This window comes from Chlorocebus sabaeus, chromosome 23, assembly GCF_047675955.1.
Source record: "Chlorocebus sabaeus isolate Y175 chromosome 23, mChlSab1.0.hap1, whole genome shotgun sequence".
Taxonomy (NCBI): Eukaryota; Metazoa; Chordata; class Mammalia; order Primates; family Cercopithecidae; genus Chlorocebus; species Chlorocebus sabaeus.
This window is the reverse complement of record NC_132926.1, coordinates 45,744,552-45,763,717: the sequence shown is the minus strand read 5'-3', so window position 1 is coordinate 45,763,717 and position 19,166 is coordinate 45,744,552. Positions and strand designations below refer to the sequence as shown.

At 40.3% G+C, this 19,166-nt stretch overlaps 1 protein-coding gene across 3 annotated transcripts in view; it reads right to left on the bottom strand.

Moving 5' to 3' along the window:
* The window catches only part of TRPC7 (transient receptor potential cation channel subfamily C member 7), a 140,990-nt gene extending 122,076 nt beyond the window's left edge, over nt 1-18,914 (bottom strand). For all 3 annotated transcript variants that reach the window (XM_008014543.3, XM_038007520.2, XM_073010674.1), the window contains exons 1-2: nt 18,578-18,914; nt 9,977-10,754 (exon numbers count right to left, since the gene is read on the bottom strand). In XM_008014543.3, the coding sequence (XP_008012734.2) occupies nt 9,977-10,754; nt 18,578-18,579 (780 nt within the window). In that variant the 5' untranslated portion in view covers nt 18,580-18,914. The remainder of the gene's footprint in view (nt 1-9,976; nt 10,755-18,577) is intronic.
* Nucleotides 18,915-19,166: the final 252 nt, after the last annotated feature.

The following is a 19,166-nucleotide window of genomic DNA, read 5'->3' as shown; positions in this document are numbered from 1 at the left end:
ACCTCTTAGGATTATCTTTGGCTTCCTAGAATATATGACCCACTTTATGAGTCACTGACCTCTGGCCTAGTTTACCCTACTGGGGGTCTTCCTGGATTCCTGGTCTCAACCTTCACCAGTTTATCTCAACCTGGTGCTTACCCTACTGTACTGAGTTGAATAGCACCATGCACCCCAATGCATATCCTTCCTGGAACCTCAGAATGTGACCTTATTTGGAAATAGGATATTTGCTGGTGTAACTCGTTAAGATGGAGTCCTATTGGAATAGGGTGGATCCTCACTCCCAAATGACTGGTGTCCTTATCAGAAGAGAATTAACATAGAAAAACACAGCGAGAACCCTACTGCATTATAACAGAGGCAGAGACTGGAGCGGTGCATTGACAAATAAAGGCTTGGCAGAAACCACCAGAAAGTAGAAAGAGGCAAGGACAGATCCTCTTCTAGAGCCTCCAAGGAGGGCATGACCCAGCTAACACCTTGATTTTGGGCCTCTAGCCCTCAGTACTGTGAGAGAATAAGGTTCTGTGCTTTTAAGCCACCACGTTTGTGCTACTTTGTTATTGCAGCACTCAGAAACTAAAACCACCACACACACTCAATTGAGTATTTGCCGAAGGAGATTTTGGGTGCCCAGAAAAGCCTTGATTGCACCCAGTCTCTTCTTGGCATGGCATTTTCAATGTCCAAAGTCCTCTGAAGGAAAGGAGAAGGGGAGGTCTACTCCATAACTTTATTTATGCTAAAATAAGCTTTAGTTTAACATAAATCAGAGAGAAGTTTCAGCCATTTCCCTCTACTTTAATGAAAAATTTACTTGGTTCATGCAACCAGCAGAGAGAGAAAGATGTTTCTAGAATCTTGAAAATGCAGTGGGAAGATTAAAGTCCACTGGAGTCCTTTCCATTCTGGGGTTGTCACTTCTGAACCCACTTTCCAATACCTCTGCTTTGCAAAGAACAATTTGGCTGAGCCTGGGACACACTCTCTTCTAAGGTCAAGGTCAATTTTCCATCAAAGATCAAGGTGCAAAATTGGAATTGACATAACTCTCCTATTCTCCTTCTATTTTACTGGGCTCCTGTCTTAGAGGATAAGTTAAAGAGCTGGCTCTGTTCTGCTTCCTGTCCCTATGGCTCTCCACTGCCTGGAGCACCACTGTGAAGCACTGAGAGGTCCCAGAGATAGGAGAAGCAGGGTCCTGGGGAGCTTGAAGACAAGACGGTGGTCCTGGAAGCAGCGAGGAGACAGTCACCTGCTCCAACTGCACTATGGCTTCATCTGCAATGAAGCACCTGCTGGTGGAGATGCACTAGTCCTTCTGCATTCATATGCCACTCACCCCGTCCTGGGAGGGTCTCGTCTTCCTACATAGGCCTTCCAACTCTTTCCATTCTTGAGCTCTCCAATCCATTTTCTATAGCAGGTAGAGTAGATCTTTCCAAACTGCATATATGAGTCACTCACTCACTTGCTGAAAACATCCGATGCCTCGCCATTCACCCTACAATGAGGTCCAACTTCTTACACGGCCACTAATGGTAAAACCATGGCAAAGGTTCTCTTTAGCATCCATGTCACCTGCCACTTCTGTTTACTCCCCCCAGTAGATCCAGACCATGTTACTCAGAATTCTCTGAATGGGCTTATTTTTCTCCTTCCCTTCACTGGGCTATTTCATGTGTCGTTTCCACATGCAGAGCCCTCTTTCCTATTCTCTGTCGTCCATTTATCTCTTTTATCCATTGGGTTTCGTTTTAGACATTGCCGTAAGCTGCCCCATCAAGACAACTCTATTAAAATTACATTTTTATTTTCTATCACAATTGTAATGCTGTGTTTATTGGTATGATTATATGAAGGACACTTATCTCCTCCCCTTGACAATAAGGTCCTTGAGGGCAGGAACTTTATATTGTTCATTTGATGTCAGCATCCAACTCAGAGCCTTGTCCAGACTAGAAGCTTTATATGTATTCATTGCATGAATAGGGAATTTTCAGATGGCTCTGTTACGAGGGCCTGCTAGCTCTGATATTCTGTGAGTCTATAGATCTTGTCCCCATCCTGACAAATATTTTCTGTATTTAATCTGAGTGTGAATTTACTGCTAATAAAACATGTGCCTCCCTGCAGATGGTGTGTGCAGCATACTTGATTAATGTTGCTCTGCTGTGATTAATGTATATAGCATTGTAATTATTTTTTCAGAGAAAAATCTCTGCATTTCCATTTGATTTAATTTGTGCTACTACTCATTGGCTAACATCCTCAAAGAACTGTTTCCATTTTCTCCATATCTCTGATATTTCAGACTGATAGTTGCACTTGTGTAGGAAATGATTTTTCTCAATTTTTTTTATGTGTAGTGATGAATCTTTTCCACGGAGATATTTTTCAAAAAATAATCTCTGTATTTGGCAGGATCTCTGCCTGCCCATTTCCTCCCTCCTCCTCTTTTGCTTCTCTATCTTTCCAGCCCACGTCGCCTCTCTCCACAGTAATATGTTAGCAGCACTCTAAGCTTATTCAGTTTTAGTGTTCTGCATTTTTTTCAACTGGAAAATATTCCCTTGGCCTATTTTTAACCATGGAGCTTGCACGTACAGCCTAGTTGTTTTCTTGTGCAGGAAAAATCTGCCATGGGAGTGGGAAGCTTAGCAGAAATCAGCAAGACCCTCTGAATAGAAGAGGTGCTGAAATTTAAGCCACGTTACTGGGAGGAAAAGTTGTGGTGCTGAAAATCCACTGGGTGCTGAGAAACAGAGAGATCCTTATGGAACTCTCTGGTGAAAACTTAATAGTGCTTATTATGTATATCAGCTTCTCTGCAAGAAGTTACATAATTTTTATCTCATTTAATCCTCACCAACACCATGGGAGGTCATTATTCATTACTTTGATCGCTGATTTATTTGTCTATTTACTGAGCTAATATTTACTTAATACTATATGTGCCAGGATTTTCTGGAGGTTACATGGGATGATGTAGAAATTTCTTAGCAACTTGGTGAATGGTAATGTCACTTACAGAGTTGGACAGATTAGGGTAACAGCAAATGTTTGGGTGGAGTAAACAAGCATTCCATTTTGGTCAAGTTACAACTGAAGTACAGTCATGCATGGCACAATAGCATTTCACTCCAGAATGGACTGTACGTATGACAGTGATCCCATGAAATTATAATGGAGCTGCCCTATCCAGGTATATCATTAAAAATTTTTATACCATATTTTACTGTGCCTTTCCTATTTAGATATGTTATATACACAAATTCTGACCACTATATTACAACTCTCTACAGTGTTCAGGACAGTAACATGCCGCACAGGTGTATAGCCTGGGATCAATAGGCTATCCCACATAGCCCAGGTGTGTAGTGAACTGTATTATCTAGGTTTGGGTAGGTACACTCTATGATATTCACACAGTGATGAAATTGCTTAACAATGCATTTCTCAGGACATATCTTCATTAAGTAATACATGACTGTATCCTACCCTCCATTTTTCAAATGAGGAAACTAACTTCCAATAGATGCCCAAGATTACATGGTTGGTAGGAGAGAGAACCAGGTCAGTCTGGTTCCAGGGCCAAGCTCCTCACTGTCCACTCCTCAGCCTCCAGGAGATGAAGCATGGTGCAATGGGTGCCCTCCAGGACCTGCCCCTCTGCGCTTGTCTCTTATCACACTCAAATAACTGTCACCCAGAGCTTACTGTCTCCCTGTATCTTGGAGGCAGATACTCATGACGTAGACCCTAGAAGAGAAACATCATCTAATTTTAAGCATTATTTATGACCCAATGAAAAGTTGTTATTAAAGGACACATTAATTGACTCATTTTCCTGTGATGACTCATTAATGAATGCTCTGGCAAAAGCATTCCCCTAGACACGTAGGCAGAAAAATAGAAAAAAAAAAAAAAAAAGCTAACATAAGCAGAAGTCACTTTGTCCCTTCTCTGGAGATAAGCCAGTCCCTGGGTCTTGCTTTCAGGTATAGGGTCCTGTGACCAGGCCCCAGTGTGGCCCTGAGGAAAGGCATTCACACTTTGATTATATTTCACCTGTGTATGCTTAGTGAGTGGCAGTTCCATCAACTCATCACCTGACATCCACCAGCTTTCTTTCCTCTACTCACATTTCTGCATCATCAGATGCTCAAACACAGGACTAGAGGGACACAGATCCCTGAGGGGATTAGGAATAGTATACAGTTGTCCCTCAGTATCTGCAGATGATTGGTTCCATGACCTTCCCCCCTACCAAAATCTGAGGGTACTCAAGTCCCTGATCTAAAATGGCATCATATTTGCATATAACCTATGCATATCCTATATACTTTAAATCATTTCCAGAGAATGTATAATACCCAATACAATGTAAATGCTATGTGAATAGTTGTTCTACTGTGTTTTATTTATTTGTATTGTTTTTATTGTATTGTGATTTTTTGTTTATTTTTTTCCAAATATTTTCCATCTACAGTTGGCTGAATCCATTGATGTGGAACCTGTGGATAGGTACGGCCAAATGTATAAGCTCACGCTTTGAGGACTTTTCTTCTAGATTCTGTCTTACACACACAGGCACACATCACACACATAAAACATCCTTTTAAGGCCTGCAGCCTTCACAACTTAAAAAATATTTTCCCAATAGAAAAGGGAGCAATTTTCAAGTCATTTCCTGAATGTTAAGCAGGCATTTATTTATACTCCCAGCCAAGCTTTCAAACTTCAAGGAAATGTATAATATTTTTCCCAGGGTGTTGGACTATAACATTTAAAAATTCTAAAATTATTCAAAGTATTTGAGAAACTGGTGCAAACACTGAAAGCTGGGGCAATAGGCTTATTCAGCCTGCAGCCCAGGTGGGGGCCTTTCCCCAAGCTTCCTGTCCCCCTGGCTGCACACAGCCAGAGGTTAGATGTGCTCTAAGCCCTGGCACAATGAGACAAAGTCACTCCTTCTCCTCACTCTTCCCTTTTCTATTCTGATAAGTTTGTAAGCAGATTGCAAACTATCACCTAAACATCTCTACCTTCCACAATGTGATCTCTCTAGAGATTATAGCAGGTGGCAAATTGGTCTTATTTATCATTATTTGCATTTTTAACTTGTAGTATTTTAGGCCCAGAGAATTTTCACAAGTCTTAAGATGACAGCGCAAACATTAATACATAATTCATCATCTATTTTTCATAATACATGTGGTTAACAACCCATTGATAAACAGAAAAATCGTTACCACTTTAAGCAGGATAAAGTTAGTTCTTGGCCCTACTCTTCCTCTCTGAGGTCTCAAAGGATAAATTGCTTGTGACTGAAGCACCATCCACAACCTCCATGCTATTTTGTCAACAGGAAGAGCCTTCTTACTTGTAGCTTTGTTATTCTTCAGAACCACTAGATGTTAAATAACTGGAATACAGTGTTTGTGAGGCTTCCATAGTCTCTGATTCGGGCACGCTGGATGCTTTTAAATGTAAGCGAAAGATGAGAAAGCAAGAGAGATACCCCTACCCCATACTGCTTTCTCTTTCCTTCCAAAGTCCTAAACCTCACTCTACAATATTCCCTTGTCATCTTTTCTTTCCATGTCCCCACCCTGCCCCATCAGGCATTGCTGTTTTCATAACTCAGTTGGAAGAAATGTTAATTCCTCTAATCGTTTTGAAATAAAAGCTCCACAGAAAAATAAAATGCATAGACAAAATGCCCAGGAATTTGACTGGGAAGCAAATAAAGGAGACTAGCAAAATAAAATGGACCCTAAGCAATTTTATCACAAAGATGATCAGTGAAGAAAACCAAGCAGATTAATTCAGGAGAGCTGCCGACATCACATGTGTTCTTGGTGGCTGTTACCCAACTGAAGTAGACAATTTTTTTATTTTTCCTTGCTACTCTAGGTGCTTCTACACAGAGAGCGCATATTCCACAAGGATGAAGCACTTCTGAGAAGTCCAGCTCACACTAATATTCCTTTTCTCTGGCTCTTACTGCATAGAAAAACCAATCAACCAAAATGTCATTTGTTGGCAGTGCTCCCAAAACCCATTTTAGGTACTGTGGGGAAGATCAAGAAGACACACTTTGCCCTCCATCACCATACAGTGAAGCAAATGATTGGGAAGAGCTATTTAATGTGTATGGACTTTGTCCCCCCAACCAGCTTGTAACTTTCTTTACAGCTTCCTCGTTTCACTATGTCCATCAAATGCCGCTATTAAATCCACCCGTGGAGGAAGAGTTTAAACCATAAAGAAAAGGAGTCAAGTGCTTCATTAGTTGAAATGATTATCCTTTTAGGATTTCCTTTATTCCCTTCATCAAGTATTTCTGGAATGCTCACTAGCTTATTGGGTGCCACACAAGGCACCAGGGAGGCCCCAGTGACCACATCGAGTTTTAATATCTTTCTAGATCCAAGATTAGAGAGACATAAGAAAATCCTTGAACAGCTACATGATTTCTACACCAAAAAATAATGACTTGCTAGCAGGCATCTAACTCTAGCCACAATTTGCTGAAGACCTTGACATTGGCTGCAATTTTTGTTAATGACTAGTGTCTATTCTGGTGATAAATTAAAGTGACTCCAAAAACAATAGCCTGGGAAAACTATTTTTCATGGATGATGCTTCCTAGTCAGGAAGAGGTTTTCCCCGAATGAGTATTTTAGGGGATGTGGAGGATGACATATGACATTTCCAGTAAGAATCTGATAGTTTTTTTTAACACAATTGATGGCATCAGATCATCTCCATAATATGTGGCTACAAGCAGCAACATGTGGTACCTTGAAAGCAGAACGGATTCAGAAATAGTGCGTTTTAGAAGACACTCTCTTGCTCTTTATTTTTTTTTTATTACTATTTGACTTCTTTCCTGCTAAGCTGCTCTCCTCTGAGATTTATAATGTCAGGAATGCACATATAAGGCTAGCTGAATAAGCAATAAAGTACTAAAGGAACAGTTATGTTAATTTATACTGTGCCATTTGTCGACAATCCAAAAGACATTACTTCAAACAAAGGTGGCTAGGTAGATGTTAATAGCCAGCAAATGTATTGATGCAAACTCTTGTTCCAAGTAACTGCATTGTAGAAAGGATTTTTCATTACGTTACTGGTCTTCTTAATTGTCCACAATTTTCATATTTACTTTTAAAATAAAAAATTGTCCACAATTTTCATATTTACTTTTAAAATCAAAATATCATAGTAGATGCTTTCAAATGAACTTCCAGTTTCAGATATTGCAAATACTGAAATATGCCAGATTTGAGTTTTACTAAAAAAATTTGGCTCAGGTGTAATTCCAAATGTTAGTTTAGTATCATTTTATTTAGCAAGGCTGGCGTGCTCCCAGATACAGTAGAGAATTGTGCAATTTTCCAGATAATCTGATCCAAAAAAAATCTTTTTTTTGGCTTGAATTTTTAAAAAACTTTTTGGCTTGAAATATCTGAATTAATTAGTTTAGCTATTCCTTTCACATGGCCAATGCAGAATAGGTCCGAAGACTGTGCAACAAGCAAAGTTCAACCAATTTTCCTCAGGACATCCTTGACCTTAATGTTGGTGAGTAAGGTTTATTGTACAGAAAAAAAGAAAAAAGAGGCTATATTCCTTAAGAGTTTCTTTCAGTAATCTCTACCTCTACGTCCACCAAGTTTTTCAGATGAGACCAAACAATGTAGGATTTAGAGAAGTGGCTTCAATTTAGTGGTTGGGTCTCAGGTAGAGGACACATGACATAAAGTAAACTGCTTAAAGAATTATTTTCTAGTCCCAATTTGTGGGGCCCTGCAACCTCCTCTTGACCTGGCCTTTCTGTCCCTGGCTTATGGCATGAGCGTCTTCCTACAGAGAGGCTTCCATGACCTCACCTACATACAACAAAATTTTCTCCCTCTTCAGTCCCAGTGCCTCACACTCTACGTTCTCCAATTAATCTTATTTACCAGACAAATTGTTTTCCCAAACTCTAGTTCTCATCACTGTAGTTCCCTAATTACAAACTTTCCACTGCTCTCCCTTTCCTACAAGACAACCTTAAAAGTGCTCAGCCTGATCTGCTGGGTCCTTTGAGATCCTTTCCCGACTGAGCTCTTCAGCATTCCTCCTGAATGGCCTACCGGAAGCTTGTATTTGAGTCACATGGAACTACTCACCCTCCCTGCTCTGGCCCATTCTGGACCTCATCTTCACTTACCTCCTCCAAATGCCTACTCTCTTCCTAATGACCCAAACACTCCTACTCGTTAAGGCCCAACCCAATTACATCTCCTTTGAGCCCTCCCTGAAAAATGCAGCCCAGGAGAACCTTCCTTTCTATGAGCTGGTACCCATTCTTGGCCGTATAATTGTATGCCATACAGGGCAGCTCCTCCAACGACATCTAGTTTGGATTATGAAGTTTTCACTTGCGGTAACAGCTCTGTGTGCAATACCTCTTTGTATGGCATGTAGCACATAGTCTGTGGTTGAATGGCAGGACGAGAAATAATGAGCCCAGTTGTGGTTCCTAATCTTCCAGCTATACCTTCTGCAGTGGAGGATCCTTTATCATTCATGTAAAAACAAGTGAAACTTGAAAAGCTTGATATACAAGCAAGGCTCTGGCCCTCAGTTTCCTGAAGTAGCTAAGAGTTGACTATGGGGTCTGAGTGCATAGATTAGAACAATGGTTTTGCTATTTACTGGCTATATGATCCTCTGTCTACTTCTGTGCCTTCATATAAAATGAGGCTAATAACAGTACTCAAGTCATCTGGTTGCTGAGAAGATTAAATAAGATCATATAGATAAGGTGGTTAGTGCTAGGCACACAATAACTGCCCACTAAATATTTGCTCTTGGCTGGGTGCAGTGGCTCATGCCTGTAATCTCAGCACTTTGGGAGGCCGAGGTGGGCAGATCATGAGGTCAAGAGATCGAGACCATCCTGGCTAACATGGTGAAACCCCGTCTCTACTAAAAAATACAAAAAATTAGCCGGACATGGTGGCAGGCACCTGTAGTCCCAGCTACTTGGGAGGCTGAGGCAGGAGAATGGCTTGAACCCAGGAGGCAGAGCTTGCAGTGGGCTGAGTTCATGCCACTGGACTCTAGCCTGGTTGACAGTGCGAGACTCCATCTCAAAAAAGAAAAAAAAAATTGCTCTTATTTTTATTAAACACTGTATGAAAAGAATTTCCTACTTTAGGAAGTTTTCTCTTTCAGGTGGAATGTCAGTTGACAAAAAAAGTACAGACCGGCTATTGAAAAATGCACTTTGGAGATGGGTTTCCATCCTCTAGGCTGGCCTGGCAGGTCAAGGTGTTCTCAGGGTGATTGAATTACAGAGCTTTCACCTGGGCTCATCTACTAGGGTGACAAACTCAACTCTACAGAGACAGTTTCATTTTTATTTTCCTAAACCTCCTCCTCAGCCCATTGACAAGAAAATGGCAAGAGCTTCCTGGGTTTAAGAAAAGCTGCAGCCAGGTTTTCCTGTTAGGCTGAGACTGATCAAAACATTCCAGGATGAGACAGAGATGTGAACAAGACAAATCAAAGCCACATAGGTGAAACAATCAAGAAGTCTAAGTCTTGCACTAGGAAATAACCACAGGTCCTTAGGTATCCTAGACACTCCTGAGCTCCCTGAGGCAGAGCTAAGGCATTGACATCAGAACCACAACATAATCCTGCCTGCACTCATCTTTTACTGCATGGATTTGTACTCAAGTCACTTCTTACCGTATTTATGTAGTTTAAAACATTTCACCCAGAGGGCTGCTTTTCCTCAGGCCTACCTCTGATAGGTGAGATGTGTTCCCCTCCTCCCCTGGGCCTGCCTAGTAAGATCCCGAGGTTTCCCCCTTTCTTAGATTTGAAGACAACCCATTTCTCACTGGACACACACACAAGAGCCCCTTGGGCAACCTGCCTGCAGGGTACTAAGTAAGAGAGTTACCTTGAATTCAGTCTCGATGTTGGCTAGTCTGGCTAACTCGTTGCTGAGCTCCAGGGCGGTGAGGACAGGGTCTTCGCTGGACAGGGACAAGTAGGCGGCACTCGCCAGTCCTTTGTAGGCGTTCATGCGCGAGCGCGAGTGGCTGAAGGAGTCTTTCCGCTGTTTCTCGGTGCACTCAGTGCACTTGCAGAAGTAGTCGTGGGGCCTCTCGATGCGGGCGCCCTTGAGCAGCAGGATGTGCACGATCTCATACTCCTGGCAGTGCGCCGCCAGGATGATGGGCGTGATGTCGTGGGAGAAGCGCGTGCCATCCTCGTCGTAGGCATAGAAGTCGTCGTCACGCAGCTCCTGTTCCAGCGGGCTGAGCGTCAGGCGCTGGCCCTGCGCGAAGGCCGGGTGGTTGAGGATGGCCTCCACGATGCGCACGTAGCCCTTGCTGATGGCCAGCAACAGCGCGTCCCCGACCCGTGCCAGGTTCTCCTTCTTTAGCAGCAGCTCCGTGACCTCTAGGTGCTCGTTGCCCACGGCCAGCTGCAGCGCGTTCTGCCCCATGTAGTCCACGCAGTTGAAGTTGAGGGTCTTGGATTCCTCCAGCATTTTCCGGACCACCGGGATGTTGCCATACTCAGCTGAGTCCAGGAAGCGCTCCTCCTCGGCCGTCAGGCTGGTGCCCTTCTCGTTGAACATGTAGGCGGGACCCCGGATGGCCTGGCGACGGCCCTTCTCCCTCAGCGTTGTGTGCCGGCGCTGCATGTTTTTGAAGGTGCTGCTCCCCAACCTATGGGACAAGGCAAAGATGCCAGGTTACTTTCCTGCGGATTCCCTAGCAGTAGAGCACACAATGGTTGAGATACACAAAGAATATCATGCTTGGAATCCTATGAGGAATTGTGCAGTCTTACAAATCATTGTCTCAATCATCAAGATTCAGACACACTGGGTTACCTGAACTATTTCTTTCAAGTGGCAGAATATGACTCAGTTGTCTGTCTCTATATGCCTTGGGTGGAGACGGGGTAGCAGAGCTGAAAAATGGTTTTAGAAGGACCCTAATAAGAGATGGAGGATGGGCACGGGATGGTGGTATGGCTGAAGGCTATTGGTTTTATTTCCATTTGTATAAAGTCAAGAGAGCCACTAAACCCCTCGGTGCTTCAATTTTCCAACCTGCTCAACGCGGATAACTTACATGTGCTGCAGAGTCTGTAGGAGGATTAAATGAGGTAATTTGTGTGTAGAAAGTATAAGTCAATGTAGGTTTTATTCTGTTCCCTCTTGCCTCTTTTTATGCCCAGCTCTCCAAGGGCTGTGCCATAGAGTTGGCCATCACAAATACAGCTGCCTTCGGTTCAGATGTCTCCCCCTGAATGAGCTCCTGCACCATGGCAAAACTGCAGCAGCATGCATGCTTGCCACACGTGTCTGTTTCTACATTCTGTGCTATTCTCTATGGGGACAGTGCTTTCTGGTCCACATGCAACCTAAGCACCTATTAAAGGGCAAGATGTGGCAGGAAGCAGGACTAGAATCATTGCCACTTGCTGATGGCCACTGAAGCAACCCTTCTGAGAGAATTCAGCCTTAGCTTCTTAATATTGAGCCTGGATTTTTATATGGATGGAAGAAATAGCTCAACTTACATGCTGGGTCCCCTTCTTACTTATTGCTGTTTCCCAGTGTGGCCTAGTGTAGAGCTTAATACTAATGTCACTAATAATAGCAGTTAACATTTATTAAGCACCTACTATATGCCAGGTATTATATTAAGAGCTTCACATATATTAACTTGTGTAATTCTTGCATCAAATCTATGAGGAAGGTGCTATTATTATCCTCATCCTCAGATGAAGATACTAAGAGTAGAGAGGCTGAAAGGCAGACTTCGGAGTTAGGAGGTTTAAAGTAGGAATCCTGGCTCCACCATTTGCCAGTCTTGGACAATGTAAGTTACCCAAACTTACATTGCCAAGGTGTTGAAACAGCAAACTAGAGACAATAACAGCTACTGTGTAATTTAAGCTCAAGTTGGGGATATGCCATCTTTAGCCAGCCTTGAGACTTTGAGCAGGTCCCAGCTTCTAGATCTCAGATAACTATGGAATAGAGGAGCTGGACCAGGTGTTTCCTAAGCCTCTACCAACTTGGACATCTTAAACGTTGTTGGTTCTCCAATTGGTTCTACCTGTATTTTCTATTTTTCTTTTCTACTCTACCTCCACTCACATTATTCAGAGAATATTAGAATGGCATAAATTTTAACAAGAGTGTATCTTTTTTAAAGAGTAAGTACTTGGATATTTGTTTTTAACTATTTTCCATGGTCCCAGAGAATTGTCTTTTTTAAAAATTCGTTGTCTTCATGCATAAACAATACTTAGTATTTCACTTTAGCCATTTTTAAAAAATAGTCAAACAAAAATGATTACAGAGAAAGGCTTTAAAATTAAATCCAATGTTTTGAGATTTTAAAAAGTCATGCAATTAGCCTTGTGAATGTTTAAATTGGGGACTCCATTTAGTTTTCTGCTCATTTTACCTTTTGACCTGCTCAACCTGCTCAAACCTTTTTGGTTTTAGTTCCTTGGGGGCCCTATGTCTGGTATAAAGCAAAGAATGGGGATCAGATCTTGGTACTCTAATCCTGCCTGGAGCTGAGTCACACTTCCCTTGGGAAAAGCTGCTAAATTATACAGTGGAGCAACTTCTTTATCTGCACAAAATAAAAAGAATAATTATGGGCAACTCCCTCAAAAGGCAACCGTGGGTGATAAATCCTAATAGAGAGCTCTGTACACCTTTAGGAAGAGCGTCTGAACCACCGTCCACTTTTTAAAAGTGCACTTTGATAAAAGATTGCTGGGGAAAAGACTGTCAGAATTCAAGTTCATGAGATCCTTCTGAGCCCATTCTTTTCAACAATGCCATCACTCCAGAGACAGTCTGTTCATTGGTACCAAAGGCAGATTGTGGATTAGGAATCCCAGAGAAACATTTACAGGAGAGAAAGATTCACAAATAGTGTGCAGGCACTTATTATAGGGTTTTCAGAAAGAGAAAGTTACTGAGTTGAAAGCTAAGCAGTTACTCCATTTGTATTCCCAAGAGGCTTTGTTTCAGGAGATGTAATGGACTCAGTTTCAAGGCCTGTCATCTGGGCACACACACACACAGGTAGAAGTTGAACCCAAGGAAGACTGATAATCTTTTTCATGGAAGTACTCAGCCTGTCCTACAATTGTCTTCTACTTCTCTCAGAAATACTTTTTTAGACTTAGCCATCACAACTCAACCTGAGAAAAAGCAGTTCACACTCAAGAGCATCTGAGCAGTGTGTCAGATATGAAACAGCAGCTGTCTAAGAAGAAGCCGGCACTACAGCTTGATTCCACGTCACTTTTCCATTAGAGGTCTGCTCAAGAGGGAGAATAGGTCAGACTACAAGGTCAAGGATACCCAACTATTACACAGCAACAAGCCATGGAGAGATTAACTCAAAGGAAATTTAATGACTACTGAACCAAGTCATAGCAGAGAAATATTTCACAAGGAACACATAAGTACCCAATCTAAATTCAGAGTCCCTGTGAATATCACAGACACTGCAGCCTACAAACTTAAAGGATATTCAAGCGTTGTTTATTCATTCCACTCATTACAAAACAAAACAAAACAAAACAAAACATAAAAAGCAAAGTATTAGCATTGTTGTCTTTTAGGTGAAGAAACTCTGGTAGGCCAAGTGAAAAGACTAAATCTTAGGTCCTAAGACTTTGGACAAATAATTTCTGCACAAGGGTAGGGCATCATATAAATCTTGATGTTTCTATAATAACTATCTTTTATCAAAGAAAAGAATATATGTGTATAGCTAGTACTTGGCAGATGTTAAAATGTCCTCACCATTTGACATGCATTTTTCTGAATGACCTTGAAAGCAGACACCCAGATGTAGTAAGAAATAAACAAGACTGTTTTGCAGCCTTTAAAACCTCAGCCTTGAAACACATTTGGATGCTCACAAAATTGTCAGTTCTGCTCCTTTCCTAGCAGAATTTAGCGTTAAAAATGAAACCTTATGAGCCTTAGAGTCATGTATGCATATAAGCAGATAATGGCATGTGCTACTCCGTGAAATTGCGTCCAATGTGAGGGGCTTCACAATGGACTATGAAGCCATGAGAATTGAAGTAGATATTGATGGAGGCCTTTTAACCTCACTGTGGGCTTTTTATTAGCTCTGACCACCTCTTACCCTAATATCCCTCTAATGATGCTTTTTAAACATTTATACACTTGTGAATATATTCAGCCACCATATCCTTGCTGTTTAATCTTGATATCACAGATATTCAGATATTCATGTTTTAGCTATATATATCACATGGGTTGGAAATAATCCACAAAAGATGATGTGTCAGATAAAGTCACATGGCTCACGGTAGTTGGTGGCCAAAGCTCACACTCATGAATCAGATGTGCTGCCCTGCTGAACTCTGGTGATCCTATCACAGTTTTAGGGCCAATGATAAGCAAAATGAATCTCCCTAAAATGCATTTGGAATTTGATTGCCTTATTTTAGTATTTTTCTTAAAAGTGAACTTGGAACGCAAATACATATTTGTTTGCATGTATTATGGAGATAATGAGTGATTAAATACCCCAGTTAGATACTATGTTTTACATTTTCCAGAAGTGCATACAATTGACATTTGATGTCATTCGGAAGAAAGATTCCAGTGGAAACAAAACCATATATGAGAGGAGGACTGATTATTAAACTCCCTCTTGATCCTTCAGTTGCTATTTTTATCAAGCTGCTCCTACAGATGCATCAGCCAGTCTGAAGGAAGCCAGATGTCATTGATCCATGAAAAGTATGAATCTTGTGCCCTAAGTCCAGCTGCACATAAGCATGGCCATAAAGCCTTTTGGAGACAGAAATTGTGCTTAATTACTGAAGAAGAAAAGGCCACTTAATCAAAATGTCTTTTTAGAGATATTTGTTGTCTCTTTTCTAAAATTGCTACATGTATCAAAGGTCTCTATGGAAATTATCCAATCTTAAAATCAATTCAGCCTGTAATATTCCCCTACTGGAAATAGAACCAAACAGAATCTAGGAGTCAGATCAAACACCCAGGAAAACCCAGCTTTGCTCTGGGCATCTTCTCCCAAGAGTACGTTTTCTGAGTATTAGTCTAGAGCAACAGTGATAAAATAGTCAAGTTATTTGGAGTCTTCTTCTAAACCACAGGTCTCTTGCCAAAATAACGGCAGTGATAAAGCCCATTCCTCATGTTCCTCAGGAGCACAGTGAAGATTAAATAATGTCTACCAAATGCCCTGGATACCGTAACACTTTATACAAATGTCCATGACAGTAATCTTACCTATCAATGCACTTAAGTGCACAATTATTAGAATTGTCTCACATTTTAATGTACATTGATATACTCAGCTTAGCTATTTTTCTAAATGACTATACAATAGTTATATTTAACATACATTACACATTTACCATGTAGGCACTGTCCTAACTGCTTTACATAAATTACTGTTTTAAATAAATTATCTTCTGATAAGCTATTTTCCTGAATGACTATTTAATCATAGTGATTAATGTTTGTTTCACATTAACCATGTACCAGCTACATGCTGAGTAATTTATGTGCATTGTCATTTATATTTATTTATTCATTTATTTTTCAAGTAAGATATAAAGATAAATTTAATGTTATAGGTACTCAACACAATAACGCCAGACGTAAAGATAAATGGCAATATAATGATGAATTAATTGTAAATATAAACATATAAAAAAGGAGGTAAGTACATAAATCATTAACCGAAGATGATTAAAATGTATAGCGAACACAACACATTTGAGAATATGCATTATCATTTTAAGTTCTCACAAACTATTACATGGTTTAGGTGCTATTGTCATTCCCATTTAACAGATGATGAAGTGATGGTCAAATTAATTAAGCACTTTTCTGAAGCTACACAACATGCCAGAGGTAGACTCACTGTTAAGGGTCTAGTCTGTCTGCTTTGAAAGTCTGTGCTTTTGGCTAGTATGCCACTGCCAGCCATCTTCTTTCTGTCTTTCTGATTTTTTTTTTTCTGAGTTTCTTTAGACTCTAACTTTTTCCATTAGAGTTCAAGATCCTTGAGGGTAGGGAATACTCGTGTATATGGCATATGCACCTGGTGCCCTATACTCCTGACGCCTGGCACATGGTGCTTGGTCAACCAACTTAATTCATTCCTAAATATTTGAATCTGTGTTGGTCATTTAAGAAGATCAGTACATTGGAGCTGTTGGTGTTTACCAGCATCTTCCTTCTCACAAAATATAGGAGCCATATAATTCTATAACAGTTATTTCCTGCTTATGACTGACAACATTTAAAATAAGGTATGAATTCCTAAGTAAAATCAGTTTCTAATTAGCTCCACTATAAATTATGGCCCTTAAGTTGCTAGATGAAGCAGCTAATATCAGAAGGCATATTACACCCTTTGGGGACTGAGTCAGAAAATTGAGACATTCTCACTTCTTCATGCTACTTCTGAAAATGTTTACATATTTTCAAAGGCATCCAACTTATTTCTAGGTATCACCTTCCTTTTTCTGTTGAAGTTGAGGTGAGATAGTGAACATAAACTATTTATCATCACCTTGTAAGTGCTCTAGTGACATTGCATATTATTAGCTCTATTTTAGCTTATTACAACTATATTAATTGTGGGTTTAAGGCATTTAAGTTCCCACCTAAGCTACTGATAATAATTTGCTTGTACAACATATGTACTTTAAATAAAGAAAAAAAGATACCCACCTAACTACCCCCATGATATACAGGAGTTCATACATTTTACCAGTTAATCCTACAGGAAACAAGCAAAGTATCCTTCTTCTACTCATTAAAATGTATTACATTAAGATATACTTTCCAAAAAATTCTACTAATGTGAGATAGTTTTTCCATTGCATCTTGGAATAAAAATATTGTCTAGTGTTCCTGAGTGCTAATAAATGTTTCTATTAGTAATTTATTTTCATTTAGAGAAGAAGTTATCCTCAGTTTTTTCAAACTGCCCTGGGTACCACCTATCTAAATATAACTAGTGCTTTGTATGTGCTTCTATTTTTCTTTTTACTTTTAAAATCCTTATTTTCCTATTTTGGAAGTTGGAAGTTATGAAACTGGATGTCTGTATCTCATTGTGTATAGCTCCAGGTGGAACTGAAACAAGTTTTGATAGTTTTATGTTTTAAAAAGATTTTTCTTGAAATAAAATAGATATGTGTAACCTTTTGATGATTTCACTGACCTCTGTGATAAGAGTCTGAAATAAACATCTACTACCGAGAAAGTAAGAGAGACCCTTATATTGTGAAATGACAATACTTAAAAAAAAGAAAGTAACATGCTGAATATTTATATGGAGGGAAATGCTGATTGCTTTTACTAAGCAAGAGCTCCTGGTATCTCTTATCCAAGATACCACATGCATTCTGCAATTAGCCTCAACGAGGCTCCACATAGTTCTGATTTTTTTCTGGGTTAATTACTGCCTAAAGGAGTTATCTAGTCTACATGCCCCTAAGTTTAGGAGCAAGTGTTTTTGGAAATGAAAGGGCATTTATGAAAGGGTAATTGTGACATAGAAGTTTGGTAAGTTTTTAAATAATTGAATCAATATCATTGTTAAAAAGATCTTGGAGATTGGATTTGCACCACATCCATAATGAATATTCTGGATTTAATGTGAATTCATTCATAAATCTGATGTGTGCCTGGTGCTTCAGAAATAGGACTCACCAGCAGGTGGCATTCTGAGGCAAAAATTCACTGAGTGCCACCAGGCAGGGTCAATCATTATTGCCTTTTCTGAATCTACCCTGAATCCATTATGTCTTTAAATTACAATTAATAGCAATAGCATTTTGGTTGTGTCTACTCAATCATAGGTAAATGAATTTACAACTTCAAACTTAAAGGGGAGATTCTGAGATTCAGAGTTTCAAAGCTCTGCCTAGATTACACCTCTTTCATTAGGAGCATATTTGTTATTTTGAAATGGATGTCTGAAGGAGATATATAGCTCAGATCATATTTTCAGCAAGAAAAAAAGAAAAATGACCATCTTTTTTTTTGCCACCTGTAGTTCTTTAATGGTGGCTGCTTATTAGAATATAACCCTCTCCCTTCTCTCAACCCCATATTTATATTATGATATATACAACCACATAAATACATTAGAAAGCTGTCAGTAGTGAAGGGAAATAAGAGACAACACATACACACTCTTCTGGGAATAAAACTGTATTACTCTAGCACAAAAGGAATAGGCTACTGAGACGAGTTGTCTATTTCTAAATGGCTTTGAAAACTTAGACATTCAATGAAAGAAAAAAAAATTTCTTCTACCAACTCAACAAATAAGAAAGACCTCAGATCTATCTAAAAATCTAAGCAGTGCACTAGAGGAAGAAAGCTGATAAATAAAAGTTCAATTCCATATTTTAGCGAGAACACAACATCTACTGGAAAAAAGATCAATATGAAAGAACCATCATAGCTGCTTACATTGAGGGTATAATACGCAGGCTTGTTCCTCCTCTAGATGACCGGAATCCGGTGCTGAGTCGCGGGAAGCTGGCTCCCCATGGGTGGCAGCCAAGGGTGTACCGCTCTCCGTGGTGCTGAAGTATAGAGCTGGTCGAGTGAGTGGAGTTGCAACAATGTGAAAGAGCGCTCCGCTGTTCTTTGTGCTGCAATGGCAAAAACTCTCCTTCCGAGGCAGAACCGTGTTACCGTCCTTTTCCTAATCGGGGGGAAATTTCCCAGAGAACATGACGGAGAAGCATCTGTGTGTGAGAGTGGCATGCGGCGTGGTGATGTGTTGGTATAGTCCCCACCCCCTCTTCCCGACGTAGCTTGAAAGGGAGGTAGCAACTCTTTCTTCCTACCATAGCTCCTCAGGATTTCTACCTGCCCCTTCTTCCTCTGTCCCAGAACAGCACATCTCACACACACACACACACACACACACACACACACACACACACACCCCTCATTATATAAGGCAGCATGTTCTGGTTTTTGAGGCAGAATACTCATTGGTTTAAACAAATGAAGAATGAGTTGGTTTCCTACCTGTTGTGTCTGTGTGTTT